Source organism: Onthophagus taurus, chromosome 7 (assembly GCF_036711975.1).
Source record: "Onthophagus taurus isolate NC chromosome 7, IU_Otau_3.0, whole genome shotgun sequence".
NCBI classification, from domain to species: domain Eukaryota; kingdom Metazoa; phylum Arthropoda; class Insecta; order Coleoptera; family Scarabaeidae; genus Onthophagus; species Onthophagus taurus.
The window spans coordinates 40,687,542-40,709,789 of NC_091972.1; the positions used below are offsets into that span (position 1 = coordinate 40,687,542).

Below are 22,248 nucleotides of genomic sequence, written 5' to 3' on the forward strand. Positions count from 1 at the left end.
TTTAAAAATTTTTAGAATGCTCTTCCCGATATTGGAGAACCAAGTTCAGTTGGAGACGCAGTTTTCAGTTTATTAACAGGTCTTGCCAGAAAAGCATCACAAAAGATTTACGTCATGGAGCCGCTTTTACTTTTCTTGTCAAATGCCCCGCAACTTAGCGAGCCCTTATTATGGTTTATTTTACAAGTTCTTGATACAGAAGAATCTCTTAGATGTTTCGATAGTGTTGGTATGTATTTATATGATAATTGGTAATGAGAGTGTTGACATCATTTCATTTCAAACATATTCTTAGGGGGAATACAAATTCTAGCGGGTAGTTTAGTAAGCAGTAGTAACGCTCCAAACACCGTCTCTCACGCTAGCACTGTGTCCATGGTTATGCAGCATTTTGTCGGATTTAGCGCTCGTTCAGATGCAAGTACCGCAATTGCGGCTTCATCTGCAACAAAGAAAATTCAACAAGCGTGTCTGGAGAATAATTTATCTTTAGTTAATTTTGCTCCATATGGTAGTATAAGGTAAATTTGTATCTATTAAATGCTGATGTTTATATTACTTTCTTAAATATTTTTTTAAGGTGCCAAAATGGTAGTGCCCATCCTGCTGATGTTTTAATCCAAGGTGGAACTGCCACACACCGCCGTGCAAGAACTCCTCAATGGTCATACCATTTCTATCCAGATGAAGCTCACACGGAACTTACTCTTCAACTACCAAGTGCTGTTTTACTTAGAGAAGTTCATTTACAACCACATCTTAGCGCTTTAGCTACATGCCCATCAGCTGTAGCACTTGAAGTAAAATAAAATTAAATTCATCTTATTTCGTAATTTTTGTTGAATTCCTTTTTTGTGTTGCTTAGGTTTCAGCAGATGGTCCATCTAGACTAGTTCCAGCCTGTCCTCCATTGCCTACAAGTGGCATGACGTTCATTAGACTACATCTTCCTGTTCCAGAAGTGGTCAACTGCATCCAACTTCGTCTGTATAAACCAAGGGATGCAAACAACATAGGACTATCTCAAATAAGATTGTTGGGTACATCCGCTTTTGGAGGAAACATTAAACAACAAGTGATGGATTTATCCGAAGACGAGTCCCATTGTCGTTACAGCTTAGGATGGCTCAGATTACTCCATCATTGTTTTATTTTATCGCACGACAAACAATTTCAAAACCAGATTATTCAACATGCAACCGAAGTTCCGAATCTACTAAACGCTTGTTGTGGACTTTTGCTTGTTCCAACGCATATTCCAACATTGTATTTGCCAAATTTAGAGAAAGTTTTGTGCGATTTGAGTTTATTTAGTAGAGAAAACGGATTGAACACGATAAAAAATTTACTGGATAGTCGAGTTAATGTGAATGAGCCTACAAACATCGTTATTAATTTATCTGGTAGCAAGATCTTTATGAATTCAGCTGGATCACAATCAGCTTGTGAGCTTCTCTATCAAGTTTGTGGATATCAGGTAAAAATTTTTATTATTATATCTGTATACACCCAGTCAAAACAATTTCACTTCTAAGAGTTTCTTGTTGCCACGTCAGCCCCGTGAGTCTTATACAGGGTGTATAGTTTAGAAGGGTAGGTTGAAAGTACAAATAGGGTCAAAAGGTGCCCTATTATGAGTTAAACATATTCCCCAAATTTCATTTTCCTAGCGTTTATGGTTTTTGAGAAAAAAAAATTAAACCAAAATTTTCCGCCATTTTTGGAGGGGTGTACCTCCTTAGGGGAGCCGAAGTCGCTCATAGTTCATATATCAAAGTACCCTTAAAATTCACTAAAGAATCACCCCTTGAAGTTTGTTGCAGTCATTGAGATACACCGGCTTCATCAAGTTTTTAGTGCAGATGAGAGTGGTTTCTTTTGAAAAAGATCGAGAAAAACTTTTGAAAAACAGCTATTGGTTTTAAGGTAGCTAAGGATTGTGTGACTTTGATATTTTGCTCCAACGCTTCAGGAGATCGCTTCCAAACAGCTTCCTTCAGAACAAGGATTCAGTAGTGCAGCGGCAAGATGAATCGGACTTGACGTATAATTTTTAGTTCTATTTCAGAGAGTGCACTGTGCACTTTGTGGGTCATCGGGGTGTTTGATTCTAGGGTAGTTATTACTGAAAGAATAGGATCCAGAGTGTCACGAATTTGTTGTACTTGCGTTCAGAAAGTGTCATTTAGTAAACGAGTTTTTATATCTTCATCCAACGACGTTGCCTTTTCGTGAACAACTAAAGTTTGAAGACTGACATTGTAGGATATTAAGCTTTCCATGCAGTAGAGATGGCTTCCCCAGCGCGTTTTACATGGCAGTTTCTAAACTAACTTAACACCTCTTCGTTTTGCTTATTTCCACAAGTAGAAGAAAAGATAAAGTTTTGGATCGTTTTATTTCATTAACTATGTGTGTAGCGTCTGGTATTAACTTCTGTATAGGTGGAAAATTTTTTACTTGTAACATATCGTTGCACAGAAGATGAAGAGTATGAGCATGTAGAGTATGAGCACATGTAACCCAGTGGTACGATATGAGGATAGTCGTCTTGTAGAAGCCTAAATGCCTTTTTCATATTAGCAGCATTGTCTCCTATTACTACAAGGAACTTTTCGGAGCCAAATATATTAACAATCTTCTTTATTTCACTCTTAAGATATTCTGCTGTGTGTTTGCTAGACCCTGTAGAAATAAAATCCACAAATACCGGTTCGGGTTTTGATATCACAAAATTTACTATGCCCTCATTTCGTAAATTACTCCATCTATGACATTGCAAATGAAGAATTTCAGCCTGTTACAGTTGCTGATTAATTATACTTTTCATATCCGCGTATTCTATATCTGGGGGCAACCACATATTCACAAGGGCTATCAGCTGTCGGTTCTTGGGTAGATGAAAGTGCAACATCATTTGAAGCGGTAGTGGACCCTTTCATCGATGTAATTCGTTGCGAAATTTTGGGTAGATTTGGTTGAACGTGCCTTTTAATTTCCACTGGGCATTAACACATTGATTAAATATGTGTGTCGTCATTTTATTGACGTTTGCGAAAGTATTTACAAATTGCTGAATGTTTGTTTTTAAGTGTGAATAAGTCCCATATTGCACTCTTATGTCGTCCCATTTTGTTCCGCGTACAGTGAACCAGATCGCTCGCTACTGAATTTAAGTACTGACACTACTGACTGTTGATCATGAGGTGATACGTGTGCCAACGCGTCGTGCCAGTGCACCACCTCGCCCTTTGCGCCAATCAAAATGCGAAGATTTCAGTTTTAAATTGTTTGCTCAGTACACCTGTACCTACCGTGCCACCCAAATAAATCGAAATAAAAGGCTTAAATGGCCCAAAACGATGAGCACTTATTTAAATGAATAAATCATCGTTTTGGGCCATTTAAGCCTTTTATTTCGATTACAATTTTTAAACGATGTACCTGGAGCAAACCCTAGCGAAACCCAAATAAATACCCGAGTGCAAGTAGGTAAATAAAATTTGGGTATATATCGTAAGGTAACTATTTCCGCCCATCACTAATGCGAACACAACGGATAATAAGTGAACCTGCTATGAAGGAAATTCAAACCTAGACCGTTAGCAATAGAAAATATAGATGGAAAGATATTGTGAACAGGAGATGGTGTTTCACTGGTGGACACAGAACTGTGAAGGACTGTATTCTGACAACGAATAATAAATATAAGCTTGATAGAAGAAGTGATAGAAGCTATACATCACCAAAACACAAGTGAGGTCTTTGAAGCAGACCTAACAAATACAGGTAGAAAGTTGGACGATGCGGCTGTAAAAATACTTTTTTAGATGTATGCAACAAAGTATGGATACCACGAAAATGACCAAAAGATTGGACAACATCAATTTTCATCCCTATACACATGCTAGTAAAATTTTACTGCGTATAATAGAATTCAAAGTCAAACTAGTAGTAACAAAAGTCAAACTAGTTAGAATGCTTATATTCGCAAAAAAGATTCATTTGTTTTATTGCGTTATTATATACATATGTATATTATTATATGTGTATTATTATCATACGATTGTTTAGGCCCGGAACCGGATTTTTTACATGTAATTTTTTTACACGAATTCTTTAGGGAGCGTATCTATCGTATAAAAACAGAATTGGGTGTACTTATTGTTTTTTTTAACTTGTCTGTGCGTAATCGATCCATCAACAAAATTGTTGAAATGTTTTAGATTTTTTTAATTGTAAACATGTATTGTCGGTTTTTTTTTCTTTCTTTAGTTATAACTCGGTTTTATCGACAGTTTATCGTTTTATGATGTGCGCGTCTTTATGGAGTAATTTTATTAATTATTTTAGAACATTTTTATTTAATAATTATTGTATTAAGACGAAATTAAATCAAGAAGTATTACATTAACTATTTATTTATACAGGGTGATTCACATAAAAACCGACACAGAGCAGAGACATGTAGAGGACAATAAATTAAGATGATTTAACGCAACTTATCTCTATACTAAGTTGTACCCCTGAGGAGTTATAGGCCTTCAAAGTTGGCTCTAAAATTTTTAAAACATTGAATATCTTCGTAATACATTAAGCTAGAAAAACTAAATTTGGTATATGTTATGAGTGTACCGAGGGTATTAATTGCTTGAGACCAATTGAGGTATTTCAAAGGGTTGATTAAGGGTGATGGTCCCCTAAATTTTGACAGATTTTGTTAACCTTTTTGTGGATTTAATACATTATTGTCGTTTTCATAAAAAACTCAAATAACTAAAGACACGTATTTCGTTAATGCTACCTAAAATCATCGAAAATTCAGTAGTCGGTTGTGAAATTGTACATCAAACTTGACAAATAGGTTATAAAGTTATTCAACAACAAGGTTTTATAACCTATTTGTCAAGTTTGACTTACAATTTTATAGCCGACTACTGAATTTTCGAAAACGTCAAAGTTTTTTAAAAAATAATAAGAGTAAGAAAAGTTTTAGAATTAAATTCCACATGAAATGAAGTAGTAATATATTAAATCTGCCAAAAGGTTAAAAAAATCTGTCAAAATTTAGGGTACCATCACCGTTAATCAACCCTTTGAAATGCCTCAATTGAGTTCAATTTGCTATCAATTACCCTTGGTACACTCATAACGTATACCAAATTTGGTTTTTCTAACTTAATTTAATTACAACTTTGAAGGCCTATAACTACTCAAGTGTACAACTTAGTATTTATTTATTTATTTTACTTCCGAAATTACAGGGTTGCCCCTAATTACAAATTTCAGAACTTAAGTCTACTAGTACATAATATAACCAACAAAAATAACAAAACAATCAAGATCAAGCATAAATGTTAATTAACCCATCGAATTACATCACAAATTACAGAATTCAATGACAAAAATCAAGTTTGGCTACTGGGTGGCTGCAGCACTTATCAAAGGTGTCAAATGTTGTTTAAACGATCTAATACCAATGCCAAACAGGTATGAAGGAAGAAGCCGACAGTGTGTTGTACAGTGAAAGGATTCTAATAAGAGGAGAATTTCGTCTCAGTTCAGTTGAAAACCGAGGAATATAGAAAAGATTCTTTAGCCTACCACAATATGCAGGCGCATAGAAACCAATATTTTCTAATATTAATGGAGCATTTATACTATTATTCAACATTTTATACAGAAAACAGAGTGATATAATTTTTCTTCTGAGAGACAACCTGGTGATCTTAAATAATTTGCGTGCAAATTCGTACGATCTAAAACCAATGAAAACACGGAATTTTTTGTAGTAGAGATACCTAATGAATTTATTTTGAATAGTTTCTATTAAATTAGAATAAAGAATTGATCCGGGATCCCATACTATTACCGCATATTCCAGCTTAGATCGCACTAAAGAATTGAACAGTAATTGCAGAGTCTGTAAGTTTGAGAAACTGTACCCATTTCTAATGACAAATCCTAAGAGACGCAAAGCTGTAGTTGCTGTGGCTTTAATATGTTCAGCAAAGCATAAACCAGGCGAAAACAACACACCCAAGTCTCTTTTTTTAACAACACACCTCAAATTCACATTATTTATTTTATATACAAATTCTATCGGCCTCTTCCTCAATGTATACGTAATTAACTCACATTTAGACACATTAAAATGGAGCTTGTTGAGCCGACACCAATTAAATACGTTATCTAAATCAGACTGTAAGGACCGGCAGTCAGTTAAGTCGTGTACAGTTGTGAATATCTTCAGATCGTCCGCAAAGAGTAAGCATCTGGTTGAGTTAATTACCAGGGGCAAATCATTTATAAATAACAAAAATAACAAAGGTCCCAGATTACTACCCTGCGGAACCCCTGAATCAATCCCCAACATATCTGATACTGCGTTTTTATAAGAGACGTAATAAAATCTGTTGGACAAATATGAAACAAAAAAACTAAGAGTAGAATAAGAAAACCCGTGTTGTGCCAGCTTGTGCAGAAGCGTATCATGATCCACCCTATCGAATGCTTTTGCAAAATCCGTGTAGATAACATCCACTTGATCTCTAGCATCCAATGCTTTGGAAACGTAATCCGTAAAGATAGTTAAGTTGGTCTCCACAGAGCGACCAGGAATAAATCCATGCTGATTAACATTCAACGAAAGTTTTACTTGATTGAAAATCCTGCGATAAATCAATTGTTCGAAAAGTTTAGCAAAACAGGAGATTACCGATATAGGTCTATAATTTCCTACATCACCAGAGGGGCCAGATTTGTGAATCGGAGTCACTCTTGCGACCTTCCAAACATTTGGAAATGTATTCGTCACAAGTGATAAATTAAAAATTATGTATAATGGCATTACAAAGGCGTCTTTGCAGCCCTTCACAATGTAAGAGGGAATACCATCTGGTCCCTCTGTACGTTTAGATTTAAGCTTAGTTATGGCATCACCAATTTCATTCATTGAGAAGGATTCCAAGTTGAACAAATCGAATGAGTTATTGTTGATAATGTCATCATAGAACGAAAGAGAATAATTCGACGTTGAACCATAAACGAACTTAAAATGATTTGCAAAAGCAGATGCGATATCTTCGCTAGAAGCAAGAGGAACTCCATCGGAACAAAACTGACTCTGGTTAAAGTTATCCCTTTTGCTACCAATAAAATTCGAAAATGCCTTCGGATCAGCTACAATATTATTTTCAACATCTCGTGTATAATTATTGTAAGCTATTGCAGTGTCCCGTTTGACCCTGGCCCTCAGTTCTCTGTATTTATCCAAATGGTACGTGGAATCTTTTCTGTGTTTAAAATGGAAATTCTTAGCCTTAATATCTTTTATTATACATTGATTAAACCACACTGGATATTTACGAGCCCCAACTTGCTTTTTCGGGACACAATCAGCTAAGATATCATATAGAATATCATAAAATACAGCAACTGCATCATCCACATTATCATACGTACTCAAAAAAGAAAAATCCGTATCAGTTAAACGTCGATATAAAAGCATAAAATCCGCATTCTTATAGTCCTTCATGTAATGTGTTGGTAAAGTTAATTTATTTGCCGGTTTGCAAGATAATTTGATTTCTAGACAAGGGTGTATAGAGGTAAGTTACTTTAAATCATCTTAATTTATTGTCCTCTACATGTCCCTGCTCTGTGTCGGTTCTTATGTGAATCACCCTGTATATTTGTTAACCAAATTAATTACTACTACATATATTTTAATTTTCAGGATCAAGACACTTCATATCGTGTAGCTTTAGTACTCAACTGGTTACAAGATATGGCGCTTCAAGCGGTGCGGCAAAATAATCTTTACACTTGCAGTCCAGCTTACATATCCAGTATAGCATCAATAATTTGGAACGCTAACCTAACGAACGTTAATTACAACTTATCGGAAATGATTACATTACAACTATTCGACGCTATATATGAATTTAACAAACTGTCCGTGAAGAATATCCCGTTAAAATGTGCATTAGATTCACTTTTATGCTCTCTTTGTTACATCAAAAGCGAATTTTTCCCATTACTCTTGCAAAAAATGGGTGTTTTAATACCGAATTTGTCGACCGATCGAGCCGCGTCAATTTCAGATGATCGTAAAGACTCTGAAAGAATGACTGATGATTCAAAAGAAAGCTTTGAGTGTAATTCTGAGTGGTACGGTCATTTGATAATTAGCGAACTTCCATATTTGAATTTGAGTAATGATCAATTGGAAACTATTGCTTTAGTTAGCCGATCGCCAACTTCCGTACAACAGCTTTTAGACTCTGGGTTACCTAAGCTATTAAATTCGGCCGTTTTACAATTTTGTTCGTTAAAACAAGAAAATACTTCTTTAATGGCTAAATTGGAAAAAGTTACTGTTATTTTAAAATTCTTTGCGGATGTAAGTGAAGAGAAATTAATGAGAGATTGGTTAGGATCATCGGAAGGGTCATCGTTTTGGTTACCACTTTTGCAATTTTTATGTAAGAAACCGACGAATAAACGATCGGTACATTCGGAGAGTTTTGCTCAGTTAGAAGAAGTTTGCGTGCGATTCCTATCGAAATGTTGTTTGTGTCATCCAAACAATCAAACGTTATTAGCTAAAGTTTTATGCGAAGTAATCGGGCAACAGACTAACGGAATAACCGGATTTATGCGAAGGTTAATATTGCAATTATTACTGGAAAATGAAAAAGTCCCAGTTAGCATCAAAGCCAACGAAACATTGTTTAAACATACCGGCACTTTACAACCCTATTTACCGATCCATCCAGCTTTTAAACAGACTCACGATCGCGCCTTGTTATATTTGGGAACGAACATTTTAATTGGAGATATTTTGGATCAATACATTTCATTTTCGTCAACTTTTAAAGCAGAAACGCCTAAAAAAGAAAATTCCAATTCATCTAATCGGTTAGTTGATCCATTGAAAAATTGGTTTAGCATGGCTATCGATTCGGAAGTTAGCATGGCCGCCGGTGTTACCGCAAAAGATAAACGAGTAAAAGACGCGAAAAATCAAGTAACGGCGACTCCCCTATTTAAAAAGAAGCGATACACTTCCGCCGAAGGTTCATCCGGAAGTATTGATAATTACGAAGGAAGAATCGTAAAATGTGATGCTTTACCCGATCAAGTTTTACCAGTAAATCTAACTTTAGCACAATTATTAACGATGATCGAAGATAATGGAATAACTACCGATTGGCCTTGTATTCATTTAACCGTTTACCCAAGTAAAGGAACCGACGAAGAAAACCAAAAGATACGTGCCAACTTATCGAATTTAAAACCGTTAAGTTCCGCTTTGCAAGTGTTTAGTATGATGGGTGGGTTAGCTTTATTAGCATTACATCTTCCCACGGTTTACCCAGAAACAATTCGACCCGCATCGTCTAACGAGAAGCAGTCATCTGAAACGAGCGATTTCGATTGGGTTAAAGTAGATGGTAGCGATGATATTTACGAAGATTTAGATGTCGTTTGTAGTACGCCAAAACCGAAACCAACTTCGTCAATGTTAAACGTTCCACCTCATTCCCTCACCGCGTTCGGATTATTCCTCCGGTTGCCAAGTTACGCGGAAGTTTTGCTGAAAGATATGAAAAAAGCGCTTTGTTTGTTACGCTTAGTCTTGGGTGTCACCGATGATGGTGAAGGTGCGGATATTTTCCAAACGCCCATTGCCGATTCGCTACCAACATTACCTTTCGAGGTATTAAAAAAATTATACGAAGCTACTCCACTTACAACTGACGACGGAAGATTATTAAGAAGAATTAGTATAAACATAGGGGTTGTACATTTGTTATTGGCTTGTTTGGGAATATTTACGCATCAAACTCAAGGAAATATGCAAAAAGAGGGTGGAAGTAAATCGAAGGATGATAGGAGTCAATCATATTGGGCTAAGGGAACCGGATTTGGTACCGGTTCAACACAGCAAAGTTGGAACGTCGAACAAGCGTTACTTAAACAACGCAGTGAAGAAGAACACGTTACGGTTTTGCTACAAGTTTTATCAAGTTATATTAATCCGGGTGGAGACAACGGAGATGAGTTGGCAACCGGGAATGTTTTACCACAACAATTCCCGCAATTACTCGCCAATAGCGCACTATTACCAGCATTAAGTTCTTACTTGAGGAACGATTCAGGTAATTTTCTTCTATTAAAAGAAAAATATGACTACAAAAATTATTTCTATATTCATTCTAGTATTAGACATGGCGAGACACATACCATTGTATTGTGCAGCTCTTGAATTACTTAGAGCGATGGCTATCAGTTGTCAACTAGTTCATCTCTTATTGCCGCAAAAATCTGGTAATGGACCGTCAATCAGTTCCCTCTTAAAGAATATGAAAACTTGCGTGGATACTTACGCTTCTAAACTCAGGTAAATTTGCGATTTAAAATTGTTATATGATAATAATATATATATTTTATTATTAGGTTTAACGGCAAACCATCAAGTGCCAAATCGAAATTTAAGGCGAATGAACAAATTGAAGAAATGGAAAGGGACGAAGGCCTCGCCAAGTTAATGCCTGATATCCAACTAACTGCTAATTTAGTGTGTGACGTTACTGCTCGACTTGCGGTTGCTGATCCGGACGGAAATAAGGATTTATACCCGGAAAAACCACTCAGTGAATCTCCAGAAGATCGATATTTACGTATTATAAAAACATTACAATTTGGTAAGAATTTTTTTCAATACTGCTGTTTACTAGCAGAGCTGATTTTCTCGCAGATTTACTCGCGAGATACAGAATTTTACTCTGACATTAATTTTGGGTTTACTTACAGCATCTATACTGTTATTTGTCTTATGTTTGTACAGGGTGTCCAAATTTCGATGGGTTTGCAGGGTATCTCAGTTATTATGAAAGATAGAAAGTTGCGGTTTTCGCGAACCTGAGCTACTTTTTTGTAAAACTTACAATGCCGTAAACCAAATTTTCATAGACCTCTTCGTTTTTAATATACAGGGAGTATTTCAAAATTTACGATTTTCAGACACCCCCCGTATCTCGGCTATCCGGAAACTTAGTAAAAAAGTAAAAACGGGTTCTAATAGATTTTTTCACGTAGAATCCAATGATGCACGTAGAATTTTTCTAGACATCACGGTTTTTGAGTTATAAACACAACTTAGGTTTTTTTAAATGGAACCACCTATATTTTATTTTTTTATTGAACTAGAATTTTTTCAAGCTTTTCAATGATATATAATACTCTATACTTACCTTTATAATTAACCTCGAAATTAAAAAAAACCACATAATTTTATAAGTACGCTATGATAGATTAAGTGATCGCGTTGCTAGGATACCAGAATAAACAAAGAATTTTGAAAATACTATAATATTAATTATTGACTTATTAAAAAAATGTATCTATTAAATTTTGTTTGCTAAAAACGAAAAATTATTAAAAACTAAACATTATGCCAATATGGCTTCAAGTTACAAAAATTGTTCAAAGTTGTTACCATTTTGATGCACACATTGTTCACAAAGTTTAGTGATGCGTTTAATTGCATTTAGAATAGTTATGGGATGTTGCTGTAAATGTGAAAAAGCATCAGTTACAGCAATTTTCAATTCCAATTTTGTTCGATTCTGGGTACTATATACTCGATTCTTGATATATCCCCATAAAAAGAAGTCCAAAATAGATAAATCAGGTGATCTTGCTGGCCATCGCGTTGGACCATGTGTGCCTATCCACCTACCAGGAAATTCTGCAGTTAGATAGCGACTCACTACTTACGCATTATGAGCGGGAGCTCCGTCCTGCTGAAAATAAATATTATTTAGCCGAATAAGAGGAATATCATCCAAAATCTCTAGCAAAGCCTCTTGCAAGAGGGCCAAATAGCGATTAGCGCAAAGGTTTCCTTCAAATATTTTGTAAACAATTCGTGGCCCAATAATAAAACATGCCACGCTAAAACCAAATTTTCCTTGACGCTCCCGCTCAATTATAATATGTTGGTTTTCTTGATGCCAATGCCTGTTATTATGACGATTATAGATTCCTGTGCTGGTAAAATATGCCTCATCAGACCATATAATAGAGGAACTAAATTCAATATTATTTTGTGCATGGTTCAAATACCAGTTACAGAATTCCAAACGTCGTTCGGCATCTCCCGGGTGTAAGTGGTGAACTATTTGTTCTTTCTAGGGTTTATATTTATACTTTTTTAGAATCGCACAGGCTGTCGATTTTTTAATTCCAACTTGACATTCAATTTCCCTACATGATGTTTTAGACGCGGCTTCCACACATCCTAACACGGTAATTTCATTGTTATTCCGATTTTCTTTATTATATTTTTTTGGCCTGGGCATCAAAAAACTTCCATAATTGATCAAATTACGCTTTATTCGCAAAAAAATTTTTGAATTTGGTTGCGCTCTTTCTGGATATCTGAAGTGAAACAATCTGCTAATAAAATGTTATTGCTGATAAATGTTGCATTCTACCTATTTATATATAATTCAGCAGCTTGATTAACATTTTCATTTGTATGAATGTAAAATGCTAGCATGTCATATTTTTCATAATTTTCATAGCGCTCCATTTCAAGAAAAAGATAATTAAGTTAACTTAATTAAAGGTAATTAAGTAACACACGACTTATTGTTAACACAAAATTCAAAATTAAGTTTGACAGTAATTAACTATATTTACTTTGTTTATTCCGGTATCCTAGCACCGCGATCACTTAATAGACAACCTAAGCCTTGACGTAACAGAGATGGGCGGAGCTTATATCGACTCCAAACATTTTCATAGCTAAGTGTGTTGCTAGTGTTAAAATAAAATAAACTAAGTGACTTTTTATGACATTTCAAATGACATTTTTATTACGGTTTATCATTAGCAACTGTGGTTAGCAACGAAATTGTTTGGAGTCGATATAAGCTCCCTCAAATTATAAAGGTAAGTATAGAGTATTATATATCATTGAAAAGCTTGAAAAAAATCCAGTTCAATAAAAAAATAAAATATAGCTGGTTCCATTTAAAAAAATCTAAGTTGTGTTTATAACTCAAAAACCGTGATGACTAGAAAAATTCTACGTGCACCATTGGATTCTCCGTAAAAAAATCTATTAGAATCCGTTTTTACTTTTTTACTAAGTTTCCGGATAGCCGAGATCCGGGGGTGTCTGAAAATCGTAAATTTTGAAATACTCCCTGTATATCAAAAACGAAGAGGTCTATGAAAATTTGGTTTGAGGCATTATAAGTTTCACAAAAAAGTAGCTCAGGTTCGCGAAAACCGCAACTTTCTATCTTTCATAATAACTGAGATATCCTGCAAACCCATCGAAATTTGGACACCCTGTACAGGGTGGTTCAAATTCGATGTCCGAATAGGCTGACTCGGAAACTATAAGAGTTAGAAAAAAAGTAGCTTACATGTCATGATCTCGTTTTTCGAGAAACTGCTAATGCCGAAAACCTCATAGCGCTATCGTCTTTTGTTTTTCCCCTACTGTCCGTGCAAAAAGTCAAGGCCCCTCGCTTTAGAGATCGATATCTTCGCGACCGCTCGATGAAAAAAATTGCGACAAAGTTTGTTGTAATCACTGAACATTTCTACGTAACATATGTTAATTTGAAAATTTTCGGATCCGCGGTTTTCTTTTTATCGCGAGTTAAGTGAAAAAAGTACCGGTTTTTTGACGGTACCGGCAACTTTGTCAACTTTGCGATTTTTTTTCTCGAAAACTATCGTACGAAAAAATTTGAAATTTGGACAGGTGGTAGCCTGATGTGTTCTTAATAAGTGGCATATTTTATTTTTTCGATATTCCAAATAGTTTCGCGGAAAATCGCAGTTTGGTAAGACTCCGTTATATCCAAAACGGCTGGGTGGATTTCAATGCGGTTTTTACCAAAATATGTCAAATAATATCGGTTGTCGGATTCCGTTATCAGCTTTTCAAAATTAGGGCTCCCTAATTTTTTTAGAGCGATTTAATGGAATTACAAGTTAAAGAGAAACAGAAATAAGCCATGCGGGGAAAGGTGGGGTTCCGGCCAATCGGAACAGAGTTAAAGAGATGGTGTCTTTCCATTTACATAGATTATGTAAAATTATTTTATTACAAATTCAATAAGTATGTTTCATTTTTGTATATAAGACATAAATAATGCATATAAATTTAAACAAAATAGCGTGCAACTACTTTGTTCAAAATTTTTAATTTGTTTTTAATATACTTCAAAAATAATAATAATCATTATTATAATAAAAATTGATAATGACGCCACATGCCGTCTGAAGCGCAAGAAAGCACACAGAGCAATAATAATAGCGCCAGCACCATCTCTTCAACTCTGTTCCGATTGGCCGGAACCCCACCTCTCCCCGCATGGCTTATTTCTGTTTCTCTTTAATTTGTAATTCCAAAAAATCGCCCTTAAAAAATTGGGGAGCCCTAATTTTGAAAAACTGATAACAGAATTCGACAACCGACATGATTTGCCATATTCTGGTAAAAACCGCGTTGAAATCCGCCAAGTCGTTTTCGAAATAACCGCATCCTACTAAACCGCGATTTTCCGCGAAACTATATGGAATATCGAAAAAATAAAATATGCCCCACATTAAGAACACATCGGTTTACCACCAGTTCAAATTTGAAATTTTTTCGTCAAATAGTTTTCGAGAAAAAAAATCGCAAAGTTGACAAAGTTGCCGGAACAGTCAAAAATCGGGTACTTTTTTCATTTAACTCGCGATTAAAAGAAAACCGTGGATCCGAAAATTAACATATGTTACGTAGAAATGTTCACTGATTACAACAAACTTTGTCGCAATTTTTTTCATCGATCGGTTGCAAAGATATCGATCTCTAAAGTGATGCCTTGACTTTTTGTACGGATAGTGGAGGCCAAAATTGAAAATATCGTAAAACCAATAAGTGCAATTATCTTGGTTATTATTATAGGTGGAGTATTATAACTACGACATTATATGGACACTTTTTTACAGAGAATTTCATGACGAAGTCAAAAAAAATTTTTCGATTTTAGATTTTGAGATATCATCAGAATTTTCGTTTTTTTAAATGGAAACAACCACTGATTATTCGCTTATTAAATTCGTTATTTTTTTCTGATTATTGTTTTAAAATAAAGCTAAAAATAAACTTTTTTTATAAAATTTTCATCTAGTGTCGTCGAGGAAATTAAATTTACAGTTTCCTGTAAGTTACGGGGCGGTAGGTAAAATCTAAAAAGTTAACAATTAAATACGAAGATAACTTCTGGTATTGAAAAACAAATAATTTTTTAATATGTAACATTCTAACATGTCAAAATTTTCGTAATTGATCTTCAAAACAGGATTTTTAAAGTGACACTTCAGAAAATTTTTGAATACAAACAAATGTTGCTATGTTTATTTGAATTAAAAAAAAAACATATGAACGCCATCTATCGATGATTTATTAAATCATTTAAAAATAACATTAATTCGTAATAAAAAATGTGAAATAATGCAATCTATTCCAACTTTTGTGTAAAACATATATAAATTAAACAGTTCAACAATTATATTTGTTTCAAATATCAGAAATATGTTTTTTAAAATTTTTACTTATAGAACCGTAATTTACAGGAAACTGTAAATTTAATTTCTTTGACGACACTAAAAAAAGTTTATTTAATACTCTACCTATAATAATAACCAAGATAATTACATTTGCGGGTTTTACGATATTTAAAATTCTGGCCTCTAGCGGAAAAACAAAAGACGATAGCGCTATGAGGTTTTCGGCATTAGCAGTTTCTCGAAAAACGAGATCATGACATGTCAATTGCTTTTCTTCTAACTCTTATAGTTTTCGAGTTAGCCTATTCGGACATCGAATTTGAACCACCCTGTACACCTAGGCTTGCGCTCTAGATTGTATGGACAGTAATACGGGGTATAAGTTTTAGGCATTTTCTAAATAAACGGGTTGGGTTGGGTTGGGTTGGTTTTTAAACGGGTGTCCATACAAGGATAAATTCTCCTCGTTATTTCATCGATGCACTTTGCTCTAGTTCCTTGGCTACTATTGTCTTTTCTTCTTTTCTCAGCAGAACGCTGGATCTTTTAATGTTCGTTTTTATCCAGTTCTGCCTGAATATGCAACTCGAAATGTTAAAATTCTTGAACGTTACACTAGGCTTGGGTGAAAATGTCACCCAAGCCCTTATTGGTCATCTCGCTAGTAATCTATCTTAACCCCTTACCCTCCGTTGTTATGTAACGTTATTAGAACTCCAGAAAAGTAGTAAAAAAATATATCATAATAATAATTGTCTAAAAATGCATATTTATTCTCGTACCAAATATGAAAAACATACAATAGGTACACCTATTTTGGTAGTGTATATGCAGTCTTTTCAACATAAACTCCAGGTCATATGCGTCTTGTGCTATTGCTTGGTCGTCAGTTCAATGTGCACAATTGTGTGTTATAAGTCGGAACGCCCATACTTCGGTATGATCTATTCCACTCTTTTATTGCGTCTACAGGGTGTCCCAATTTCGATGTCCGCATAGGCTATCTCCGAAACTAAAAGAGAAGGAAAAAAAGTAGCTTACATGTCATGATCTCGTTTTTCGAGGAAATGCTAATGCCGAAAACTCCGAACAGCTATCGTCTTTTGTTTTCGCCCTATCGGCAAAAACTGAAAATTTTGCGAAAACGACAATAGCGAATATCTCACTTATTATCAAAGATGGAGTATTATAAATAAAACATTATATGGGCAACTTTTTACGAAGAATGCAGTGGCGTAGGTAGAATTTTTTTCTCATCTTTTATTTTCGAGATTTTAACCGTAACTTTATTTTTTTAAATGGAAACCATAGTTGGCTATGACTTAAAATAATTTGTTATTATCTTCTGATAACAAATATATATAGTTTGTGGGGTATATTTCTTATAGTTATTGAATAATTAACAAAAATTCATTTTGTTCCATCTAAATCTAATGTATGTATTTAAATGTTAATGTTGCTATGGTGATAACTATACATACTATGATGGAATATAATGTATCAATTTTTTTTGTTCTTTCTAAAACTATTGTATGTATTTAAAACTTAATGTTGTTATGGTGATAACCATACCATGATGGAAAACATTGGGTACGTTCAGCAGGTGTCAACAGTTGAATTAAATCAGTCAGCTAGTTGTATGAGCTTTAATACAGCGGAACGAAATCGGCTGAACAAGCAATTGAGAATTAGCAGTTCAGCATAACCTAAAACTATGGCCAACAATAATATTTTTGAAAATTTTGTGTTATTACAAGAGATAATGGATGATGATGTTGATTTTAAGGCTCATTTCATTTTATACAGTTCTGCCAGTTTTCCAAATTAAAGGGGAGAAACAAAAAATATTAATCCTAACCTAGAATTTCACAACCGCTGACAAACTAAGCGCAGATTACTTACGCTGAGATATTTACTAAACTGCTGCGTAACAGCGCTGACTTAACATATCGTTCAGCCGCGACTGCTAATATAGCAACTTAACAGTTGACACCGGCTGAACGTGCCCATTGTTTCCAATTATTGCCAAAGTTTGTAGTAGTATTTAAAAATTCACTAACAACTAAACATTAAACAAAAAACATTAAACATTAAACTCTGGCATTATGTGCTGGTGCTCCGTCATATTGAAAATATATCATTTGAGACTTATTTAATGACAAATTGTCGACCAAAGGCACAATGTGCTGCCTTGATATATTGAGGTATTACCTCAGTTTAAGTTTTTATGGTAGATACTATATGCCAACATTCTATTTTTTTGAAAGGGCACACCATACATTGAACCCCAACCTTCTTTGAACACTCAGAGACTTCATTGGTCCAGATGACATTTTGAACAAACAGCAGATTATTTAATTTTTCTAAATATTATCTACAAAATTCTAATCTTAGATTGACATCTCCGGCACGTAAATAATGAGTTAGCCCCGCTTTGTATGGTTTACATATTTTTCTTTCATATTCGGGAGCAGCGGTTTTTGGGTCAGACGTCTTGTTCAATTTCTCTGCAAGATGTTGATGGATTTATCGCAAGTGAAGCCAACATATTGACTTCATCCTCTTGCAGGTCATTTTGGTACGTTTTTGCACGTGGTTTGGAGAAGGACCAAAAATCTATTAAATTTTCTGCTAACCGGCTGAAGGTTATTACGTGCGGTTGTCTTCTTTCCGGATACCTTGTGAAATATAATTCCGCGGCTAACGTCGCATTCTTATCTGATAACATATAGCATTCCATCATGTTACATTTTCATAATTTTCGAAGTTCGTTGTAAAGTTTTATTCAGTTTTGTTATACTTTGACACCTAACATGCTGGTGCATCGTACCAGCTCATAATGCCAGAGTTGTTATCAAATTTTTAAATACAAACTTTGGCAATTATTTGATACATTATGTTCCATCATAGTATGTATGGTTATCACTATAGCAACATTAACTTTTAAATACATACATTAGTTTTAGATAAAACAAAATGAATTTTTATTAATTATTCAATAACTATAAGAAATATACCCCACAAACTATATATATTTGTTATCAGAGAAAAATACCGAATTATTTTAGGCCATAGCCAACTATGGTTTCCATTTAAAAAATTAGAGTTACTTGCAAAATCTCGAAAATAAAAGGTGGGAAAAAAATTCTACCTACGCCACTGAATTCTTCATAAAAAGTTGCCCATATAATGTTTTATTTATAATACTCCCTCTTTGATAACAAGTGAGATATTCGCGATTGTCGTTTTCGCAAAATTTTTAGTTTTTGCCGATAGAGCGAAAACAAAAGACGATAGCTGTTCGGAGTTTTCGGCATTAGCATTTTCTCGAAAAACGAGATCATGACATGTAAGCTACTTTTTTTCTATCTCTTTTAGTTTCGGAGATAGCCTATGCGGACATCGAAATTGGGACACCCTGTACATAAAGATTAAACATAATTGGTGATAAGTTATACCCCTGTCTTAACTCGTTACTGGGATGAATTCGCATCTGATAACTTCTTTCTCTGTTTAATATAGATATTATCATCATACATCTTGAATGATTTTCATTACGTTGTCGTAGGGTTTCTTCAAATCAATAAAATTCCAGTTAATTGCGCTACAGACCGAGTCTAGTCTTAGCCTTCCGTAGTGCAGGTCACGGGCAGTTTCCAATCCGTCCAGTCTAGCGATCGCGTTCTCCACGTCGCAAATTTCAGGAGCGACTTGCTATCCTCAACGACTATATTCTCCTAGCGTTTTCTCAGCTTTTCGAGTGGCTTCCTGTTCTCCACCCTTTCTCCTTAAACATGTCTGGATATTCTACCCTCAACCATTCGCCACACATGGCCAGCGGCCCACTATAGCCATCGAAGTTTGTTGATAGTGGCGACCTCTGAGTCTCCAAAGATGCTATGGAGTTCCCGATTGTATCGGATTCACCAGGATTCATTTCAGGATCATTTCTTCGGATGTCAGGAACAACGTCCACGTTTCACTGCCATAGCAGAGCAGGAGTGTTTGACTATAGTCTTGTAGATTCGCAGCTTCTTCTCTGTGGACGTCTTTACATTTGATAATTGAAAGTATCGTTGACTTAATTGCGGTCCCCAGAGAGGTTGGTCGAGTCCGATTGGCACGTTTCTCTGTGATTGCACCATGACTACCTATCGTGTTGCCATATCGAGTTTAGTTAAGGCTTGGTGTGATGGGGCCATTATGTTTATGTATTTATGACTTAAAAAGTAGCATCCCTTTGGTATGAACTGGGAGTTTTCTTATGAAGCTCTCCAAAACCAGGTTAAAAATTGTAGGTGCAAGATCATCTCTCTGCTTCATCTTGGAGAGCGTTTAGAAGCTCGGTGTAAAATCTGGATCCTCACTTGGAAGATCAAGTTCGTCATTGTAAGCCTTGTTAATCGGACTAGTTTCGCAGGTATTTCCAATAATTGTACAGTATCGTTCTATTAATACTGTTATATGTCTATTTAAAAAAACTTTGTAAGACTTTTTGTATATTAGGCACGTAATGCTGTTAACTAGGGCGTAAGCTGTTTTCGGATGCTGGTTTTAAAATCTTCATCATTCTTACTCAGTTCCTCATAGAGATATTTCCTTTCTTCTTTTTACAAGTGCCCAGAGTTAGTCAAAGTCGCAGTCAGCACCTCTGTAGGTTTTTACATCCATCATGCTGGAGGCTGCCCTTTTGTCTACAAGAACATAGTCTATTTCAACACATATATTTGGTTAAAGGTTTATTCTTTGGGTAACGCTCAAGTACTGTTGTGGATGCACGTTGAGCGTACCACGATATTCCTACTGCAAGCGAAGTCGATCAGACGTTGGTCATTGTTGTCGCGAAGACTGTACCCTCCAGTTGCCCTTCCTCTATGCGTCTCCTCCTTCCCGACCTCGTTGAAGTCTCCTAATATGATGTTGGTATCGTTTTATCGTAACGAATCATAAGTTGCTTCAAGTTGATTGTAAAATTCATTCTTAATTAGTTTATCCTTGTTTTCTGTTGGACCATGGACATTAATAAACCAGATATTAAAAAAGGTTGCCAATTCTTCAGTTTGTATCTATATGCATTCCTGTCGTTCTTGGTTCACTTGCTGTCGAATCATGAATTTTGTAATTTTTTCACCAATTCAATCAGTGATAAGATTTTTTTTATACTTCTCTGGATTGAGAAAATTTATTTATATTTAGCACAAAGAGCGATATTCAACTTTGTTAATAATTAAATTATTTGTTATGGCTTAAAATATTACATAATAAATTTTTTTTATTTAGATACTTACGAAATGATTCAAGAACTTCCAGAAGGTGGTTACAAATTCGTTATATCACATCATTTCGAGAATAATGCTCGATCCGCCGGCGATCAATCAAGTCCAGCGAGAGTAAAGCGATTAGCTCAAGAGACAGTAACCTTAGTGACTAGTCTACCTTTAAGTTGTAGCAGTTCAGTATTCGTACGTTGCGATACCGACCGTTTAGATATAATGAAAGTGTTAATAACTGGGCCGGCGGAAACGCCGTACGCGAACGGTTGCTTTGAATTAGACGTATTCTTTCCACCGGATTATCCTCAAGCCCCGATGATGATCAATTTAGAAACGACCGGTCACCACACCGTTCGATTTAACCCGAATTTGTACAATGACGGTAAAGTTTGCCTCTCCGTTTTGAATACATGGCACGGTAGGCCCGAAGAAAAGTGGAATCCGCAAACGTCGAGCTTTTTGCAAGTGTTAGTATCGATTCAAAGTTTAATTTTAGTACCTGAACCGTATTTCAACGAACCCGGTTATGAACGGTCCAGGGGAACACCGTCGGGAACGCAAAGTTCGAAAGAGTACAATGCAAACGTATGCCAGGCGACAGTGAGGTGGGCAATGTTGGAGCAAATCGTTAATCCGTGTCCGTGCTTTAAAGATATAATAAACACACACTTTTATTTGAAACGCGAAGAAATCATGGAACAGGTTGAGAATTGGATTAAGGATTTAGAAACTGATATTAGTGAAAAACGGACGAGTAGGTCGACGAATAAACGATCATCATTTTCTAGTATAGAAAATTTCAAAAAAGTTTATCAACAATTAAAAGAAAAATTATTAAAATTGACTCCTCCAGCCAGTATTGCCAGTGGAAACAATACCGCCGCTAATACGACAATGGAAGTGGAAAAGAATGTGAACGGATGTACAACAAATGAACATCAGGATATCGATAACGACATAGACATGGAAAAGATGGTGAACGATATGTGCGAGTGATATAAATTTTATTACAACTGCATTTATTTTAATAGTTTTTTAACTATATGTTAAATAAAAAAATTTCCATTTTTTTTATTTACTAGTTATTCCGCCTTATTTACGTTTGATTTTTCTTAGCATATCTGTTAAAAGTTAATCGCGCCTTTTTCCTTATTACGTATTTATTTATTTATGGTTGTTTATACAGTCATTAGTTATGCCAGTTATTTTGTAATAATATTTAAAACAAAACACCAAATGTTGTGATCGCTCACTTTACGTGTACTTCTCTTTTTCTTTATAGCTTTTCTCAAATTTGATGAATGTTATCCTTTTTCGTTGAATAACAATATTGAATGCTTTTTCATTTGGATTGTTGCGTATCGCGACCAAAACTTGTACAGAG

General features: G+C 35.1%; 1 protein-coding gene across 1 annotated transcript in view; it reads left to right on the plus strand.

The window, feature by feature from the left end:
* Positions 1-21,937, plus strand: part of LOC111419979 (BIR repeat containing ubiquitin-conjugating enzyme) — a 39,472-nt gene extending 17,535 nt beyond the window's left edge. Inside the window, exons 10-17 of the mRNA XM_023052884.2 lie at positions 16-229; positions 296-521; positions 581-800; positions 866-1,477; positions 7,739-10,166; positions 10,228-10,408; positions 10,465-10,712; positions 20,872-21,937. Coding sequence (XP_022908652.2) covers positions 16-229; positions 296-521; positions 581-800; positions 866-1,477; positions 7,739-10,166; positions 10,228-10,408; positions 10,465-10,712; positions 20,872-21,860 — 5,118 coding nt within the window. The 3' untranslated portion in view covers positions 21,861-21,937. The remainder of the gene's footprint in view (positions 1-15; positions 230-295; positions 522-580; positions 801-865; positions 1,478-7,738; positions 10,167-10,227; positions 10,409-10,464; positions 10,713-20,871) is intronic.
* Positions 21,938-22,248: the final 311 nt, after the last annotated feature.